The 7,414-nt window shown below is 41.5% G+C and overlaps 1 protein-coding gene across 4 annotated transcripts in view; it reads left to right on the top strand.

Moving 5' to 3' along the window:
- Nucleotides 1–6,753, top strand: part of LOC124115847 (cytochrome P450 2U1-like) — an 18,679-nt gene extending 11,926 nt beyond the window's left edge. For 2 of the 4 annotated variants that reach the window (XM_048393688.1, XM_046476997.2), the window contains 4 exons: nucleotides 27–150; nucleotides 2,140–2,405; nucleotides 2,887–3,014; nucleotides 5,024–6,753. In XM_048393688.1, coding sequence (XP_048249645.1) covers nucleotides 27–150; nucleotides 2,140–2,405; nucleotides 2,887–3,014; nucleotides 5,024–5,231 — 726 coding nt within the window. In that variant the 3' untranslated portion in view covers nucleotides 5,232–6,753. The other 2 variants (XM_048393687.1, XM_048393686.1) reach the window with 2 other exon arrangements.
- The last annotated feature ends 661 nt before the right edge of the window (nucleotides 6,754–7,414 follow it).

Raw genomic sequence — 7,414 nt, 5'->3', positions numbered from 1 at the left:
CCACATGTATTCTGGACGTGTTGCAGGAGGGCGGCATTGACGAGCAAAGCATCATGGGCCAGTTGCTGTCTGGTGACGTGGAACTGGACGACGGCGGCAAAATCAATGAGGAAGATATGAGGGGCATCGTTACTGATCTGATTGCAGCAGGTGCTTAAAGCATCACACAGTACAACTGTAGTTTTCAGATTATTAGTTCACCGATTGAAATCCTGAACGATTTTCTGAAAGTATTATAAGTAATAACTCATGACCGCTTATCGTTCTTTATCGCTTTTGTTGTACTGCAAAATGCACATACACTTTTTATGGTAACGTGACTATTAGAGCAAGAGATTATTAGACTTGAAGTTATATTTGCCATTTTACTCGAAAAGACTCGACGAATAGCTTTTAATTGCTTTCACGATATAAAATGATCATCAATATAAATACTTTTCCTTGATCATTCGTTTTACGTGGTGTCGGCCATGGATTAATTTTCAACTATGCATTTTTAGGAAAGTTATTTCAAATAATTTTGAAAGTTCAATCATTCACACAGGTTATGAAATTGTTGCAGCAAATGGGCGAACATCCGACGCCCAATGAGCTATCGTCTTAAGGGAACACACTGCAATCACACAAAATCTAATTTCAGTCATGAACTCGACATATCAAGAAATCATACCCTTCATCAACAAAGTATTAACAAACTTTAATCTTTGTCTTATGCCAAAAAAGTAAATTTGGATTTTGGTATGGTGTTTTGGGTAATATATATTTGTAGATTCTTTAAAGTACATGTTTTCTAAATCCAAATGAATATACAAATTCATAATGATTAAAATGCCTTGGATGATCCGTATGGTACACAATGCACATAATATACACAGCATACATACACCCATCTGGTATCGTTAGTTTTATTTGACCATTCAAGTCACGTGATGGTTAGGACCTTGGTATCAAGTTTTTAAAATGTTTTATAACAAGCATAAACAAAATCAGGGGAGATAATTCACTAAGAAATAAAGAAACGTGTTGTGTTCACTTTGATATTAAGGTCTGTCTGGTTTGCAATTCTACGATACTACTGAGGGGGCACGGGTGGCCCAGTCGTCTGAGGCGCCGCGGTTCGCTGTGCAGAGTTGCGTCCCTTGGGAACGTCAGAAACCTATGATTGTGGGTTCGAATCCCGGTTCGCCCCGATTATGTTTCTAGGTTTGTTAGCACCATGCCCGTGCTCGTGGGTTTCACCGAAGTGGTAAACGTCTGAGACCTGCATCACCTGCATCTCATGCGACCCGTGAAGATCCGGCGTAGAATAGGTCTTAAGCAACCGATGCTTGCCGTAAAAGGCGACTATGCTTGTCGTAAAAGGCGACCAACGGGATCGGGTGGTCAGGGTGGTCAGGCTCGCTGACTTGGTTGATGCATGCCATCGATCCCAATTGCGTGGATGGATGCTAATGATGTCAATCACTGGATTGTCTGGTCCAGACTCTATTATTTACAGACCGCCGTCATATAGCTGGAATATTGCTGAGTGCGGCGTTAAACAACAAACAAACATATAAATAGTAAGGAAATGCTAATACCTTCATTAATAAGGCAATACACTTGTTGTGTAAGTTAGTCAGTCAGTCAGTCACTCTAGGTGCACCCACCCTCACACCACGCCAATCCCCAGCCAACCCACAGCCAATTAAACCGTATTCATAGTGCAGCAAATATTGATGATACTCGCATTCTAGTCCATGTGTATTCTACGTCCCTGTATGGACTAGACAGATGGGGGCACGGGTGACCCAGTCGTCTAAGGCGCCGCGATTCGCTGTGCAGAGTCGCGTCCCTTGGGCACGCCAGAAACCTATGATTGTGGGTTCGAATCCCGGTACGCCCCGATTATGTTTCTAGGTTTGTCAGCACCATACCCGTGCTCGTGGGTTTCACCGAAGTGGTAAACGTCTGAGACCTGCATCACTTCGGGCTTTTCTCCCACATTAAGCTGACACGCCGTGATCTAACTGGAATACTGTTAAAAGCGGCGTTAAACCCAACTCACTCACTCACTAGACAAATATTATATCTTGTGTATGAAATTATCAGGAATTGTAATAAGACAACAGCAAATGTTATTTTATGTCCATTATACAGGCGTTGAAACTACACGACAGACGCTTCTAAGTACGTTACTTTTCATCGCAACACATCGAGGTGTCCAGCAGAACATTCAGACTGAAATCAGACGAGTTATTCCCCTTGGGTCAAGAATAACAGCTCCTGACAAAGCACACCTCCCCTACACCAACGCTGCGTTGTTGGAACATATGAGGTTGTATACGCCTGTCCCACTGCCGGTGTTCCACGCGACAAGTCGGGATGTTGATTTCCATAGTTACCAGATACCCAAAGATACTGCAGTAAGTAGACAAACATATGATTTCCTGCCGTTTGTTCCAGCGAGAACAGTACAACAATATATAGACAGTTCATATCGTTGAAATAGTATAAGGACACTGTACTGTTCCATCACACTGCACGTTAGCTGATAATATGTGGCCATACACATGATTGCAGACCGCCTCCGTGGTCTAGTGGTAGAACATCCGCCAGGAGAGCGGAGGTCTGGGTTCCATCCCCGGCCGCGTCATACCAACAGATGTTAAAAGATGGTACTTGTTGTTACCCTTTCTGGAGCTCGGCATTAAGAGACTAAAACAAGGACCTGTCCGCGCGAAGTCAGTATTATGTGTCTGAGTGGGGTGGGTATTCGTCTTAAAACTTTAGAAAACAAAACAGGCAGATACAAATGGACCTCCAACCATTAGTAGCATGTATTGGTTGAGTAGGTGATTGAGTGGTTGATTGGTTGATTGAACTGTTCATCCACGTGTTTTACAGGTCCTCTACAATATATGGTCAATACATCACGACGAGAATTTCTGGGAGCGACCGTTTGATTACATTCCTGAGAGATTCCTCGACGAAAACGGCGCTCTTCTTTCAAGCGAACACGAGAAGCGCCGTCGGTAAGATACTTTATTCATGTGATCCCACATGGCCGTCTTATTCACCGATTGTAAATGTTACTGTATACAATTCATTGATCAATTACGCCAAATGCTTGTCACACCGTCGGTAAGATACTTTATTCATGTGATCCCACATGGCCGTCTTATTCACCGATTGTAAATGTTACTGTATACAATTCATTGATCAATTACGCAAGATGCTTGTCACGCCGTTGATTGTGATACCGTCAATCTAACTGAGATCCCGTTTTACGAAACGTATGCTGAATTTATAAGATAGTCATGTCTTCATAATGTAAGACCGCCTCCGTGTTTAAATAGATAGACAAGCTGCCCGGAGAGCGCCAGGTCCGTTTGACTACTTCAAACCAAAAGAAGTTGAAAAATGGTACTTGTTGTTACCCTACCTTGGTGCTCGACATTAAGGGGATGAAGGCAAGGGTCGGCTCGAAGTAAGTAAACTGTGCCTGAGTGGGGTATCCATGTTAAACTGAAGCATTGTGTCTTAGTGGCAATGCATGATAAAAAAATTAAATGGGCTAGCATTAAAAGAAAGTAAGTTATAGTAGAAGCAACCACACAAATGTGCATTGACCTTGCTATTAAAGTGAAATAATCTTGAACACGACGTTAAACAGATTTCGCTTCACCTATCCTTCATTGTGCACTTGTTCAAAATCATTTAATGATATAACTTAAACGTTCACATTTTGGCTCAGTTGTTTACGGTTGGAGCCTGCTAAAGTTGTAAAAATATTGGACTCAGTACATCAAGTCATGAGACTCTTTCTTAGGGGATTTGGGATCTCAGTTGTTGATGTATCACTAAAGTGTTTAATAATCAGTCGAACTCAGCATTTAATCCTCTATGTGGGGAATTGTTTTACAGTAAGTCCAAGCTTGTATCACAACGAAGACCGTATCCGCGGTCTGGTGGTAGAGTGATCGCCCGGAGAGCGGAAGGTCCGTGGTTCGATCCCCGGCCGCGTTATACCAAAAGACGATTGTTACCCTGTCTGGTGCTCGGCATTAAGAGGCTAAAACAAGGACTGCTCAGTCGACTTCTTTCACTTACTTAATGAAACTCAGATGCAGATTCTCCATATGTAAATATTTTCAAAATATGATTCTCACCGATCCATTTTGACAGCTCCAAGTATTGTACCAAAGAGCAAGTGCCAGTGTCACTGGATCTTAAACTTTTTCTTCCAGGATCGCAGACAAGAGCTCAATGGCCACTGCGGTGGCCTACGCTATTTTAACAGCTTTTTTTATATCATATTTTCAGACTCTCTTCTTTTGCCTTCGGGCATTTAAAAGCGTTTCCGCCAGTCATATGGAAATGCTTGAGATCTTTGAACGACATCACGATCCTACTTGTCAAAGTGAACTTGCTTTTTGGTGGTTGCTCAGCCATGTTTGTATAGCAGGTACCTCAAAGGACGGAGCTCTGGACAAGCCACTTGTCCCATATAATGATCTAAAAGCAATAATAAACAGTTTATTTAACAGCTTTGGGATATTCAGTACAATTAACAACAGCGAATCAACCATTTTCATGGTCATAACAAAACTCTATGGTCGAAAGTGAACTTTGATGGGGAAAAAGTGTTCGGAGTAGATTTCTTAAATAAAACAATATCCAAACATGAGCCATGATTTCATTTCATTAAAATCAGGTTCTTTACTCCCATACGGTACCTCTTTGCGTGAAGATCTGAATACACCACCACAAGAAAGTTACACAGTCAGAATGAAGTCAAAGTGTTTTCAACTTCGTGAATGTCAGTTTTCTGAAACGAGGTAAAGAAATCTGATTTACCGGTAAGAATGATTTACTGGGAAATTAGCTGCTTTAGGGTTTAGCTGACACAACCTCCCATGGATATTCACAAAGAGAGGAATTGTATCGGAATAGAAGATGCAATTTTAATGAGATCATGAGCTACCCCTATTGATCCATTGAACAGGAATTTGTATTGAACGACCAGAAACTTTTATTTCAGTGTTATTCCTTTCGGCCTTGGAAAGAGGTCCTGCCCTGGGGAGAGTTTATCGCGTCTCCGTACCTTCCTTTGTGTGGCCAATATCTTGCAGAATTTCGACATCGTAGAGGATGAGGCATCGCCCCTCCCTCCTCCCGATCCACGGCTCTATGGGCAGGGGATTGTTCTGAAAACACCAGCGTATAAGATACGGCTCCGGAGGAAATGAAAATGGAATTCTGACGTCTGGACGTGACTGACTGGACTTCTGACTTCTGGACGTGACTGACTGCAATTTCTGGACAGATTTCACGATTTCATGATTCACGACGGTTATGCATTACTTGGAACTTACAGAACGTAACGATTGAATATTACTCAGTTAGCATTTACTCCCTCGCTTAAATGAACGTGTGTGATTGTGTAGACTGTCTGTAAATCCACATACTAACTAAGACATGTAGCCTACACAATTGGATTTTTTACGCTGTTACACCTCCATGGAAGGTCGCGTCAGGTGAAATCTGAACGAACTGTGATTGTCCAATCTATATAATTATAAATATATGTTGCAATTGCTGTTGAGCCAATCTGATTTCTGAAAACCTTCCGTCTTCATTCGTTAACAGTCAATCTAACACCAATTAGGAAATATCGATCTTAGCAAAGGAAAACCGCCACAGAAAATAAATATGCACTTTATAGTACAGCCTTTGGGTGTTGACGTCATTGCACCCGGGAACGACAGGGCGTATTAGATATCTAGAACAATATAGTAGACCGGCTTTATGTCTGTTGTATTTGGAACTCCCAGATTATGTAAACTTTCGAGATGCAGAAATCAGCTAAGCTTGACTGAATGCTTTGCCGACTCGAACCAGAACTTAAAGGCTTGACGCTGATTGGCTACTACAGAGGGGTTCTTAGATCTTCATGCCTGGAGTTATCGTGTCTGATTGTATCTGATCTATAAAGATCTGATTGTTATGAGATTTGTGGTCTATACAATGAAATTCTGGTATCGCTTTACGCATATCAAATGATTCATATGTTTCAACTAAAGGTGAAATATGAATATTGAATCAGACTTTTCAGAAAACGTGCCCGTGTTCTATACAAGACATGTGTCAGGACTCCGAATCCTGTGGTCTAAGGGGAGGTAATACGTTGTCCACCCATAACTGCCAGGTTAATGAGCACACCTGACTGAAATGAATGAAACAGGGCGGTAGGGTAGCCTTGTGGTTAAAGCGTTCGCCCGTCACGACGAATACCAGGGTTTGATTCCCCACATGGGTACAATGTGTGAAGCCCATTTCTGGTGTCCCCCGCCGTGATATTGCTGGAATATTGCTAAAGCGGCGTAAAAACATACTCACTCGATCATAATGAAAAATGGTATTTGCAGTACATATATTCCGTTTTGGGGGACATTCCAAAAATTGTTTGAGGTATAGAAAGCTGAAATTGTTAATCTATTTTTCTTCTGTTGATGACATCATATTGTGTGAACATCTGTAGAAATTACTGTTACTTTTAAGTCCTCAGTATTTATGAAGAGGACAGTAGAATGGCAATGCTAATTGGCCATCCTTGTTGACACTTAAAGCTACTTATCCAGGTGAGCTACAGTCCCTTACTGCTATGCTTTTGCAATACCTTGGCAAGAAAACAGTTGACTGGAAAGAAATGCCCTTGTCAATCGCGATGCTTTGTCAGCGTGTGACCCGAAATAAAAGGTGTTTATTATACGGAGGATTCGTAGTTTAATTTACCAGCTAAATGTCGGATCGAACCAACAGAGCAATACTAGAAAATCTCACCCGAGTGTCTTTTGATATCAAATATATCAACACGAGTTGATAAAAGTGGAAAAATTCCGAGGCTTGCCGAGGATTTTTGCCACTTTTATCAACGAGTGTTGATATATTTGATATCAAAAGACACGAGGGTGAGATTTATTTTATCATCCAACATCATTCTTTCAATTTTTTCAATTTGTAGACAGTAATTAGCAGTGTCTTCGGTGTAAAAATTACTGCAAACAGCTTCAGTAGCAGAGCAATTAGTGATGTCATTTGATTGTGATGTCATGGTAACCAGTGATGTCACAATGGTCTGCAATTCATTGTGATGTCATTTCATTGCAGCGATATCTACAGCGTAGATATCGCTTGATCTCATCAAAGCGATATCTCCTGTGGGAGCCAGGTTTGGATGATAAACAACTGTGTACACTACAAGTGATGTAGGTCGCAGATGCTCACCATTTATTGAAACGACGAGGGATCAAAATGAGGGCGGATTCGAACCCACGACCTGAGTGCAACTTGAACAGCGAGTAACGGAACAAATATTAATTTTGGACAATTGGGTGGCTGTGACCACTAACCGACCACATATTTGAAATTA

This window comes from Haliotis rufescens, unplaced genomic scaffold, assembly GCF_023055435.1.
Source record: "Haliotis rufescens isolate VD_foot unplaced genomic scaffold, xgHalRufe1.0.p SCAF_12, whole genome shotgun sequence".
NCBI classification, from domain to species: Eukaryota; Metazoa; Mollusca; class Gastropoda; order Lepetellida; family Haliotidae; genus Haliotis; species Haliotis rufescens.
This window is presented reverse-complemented; position numbering and strand designations above follow the sequence as displayed.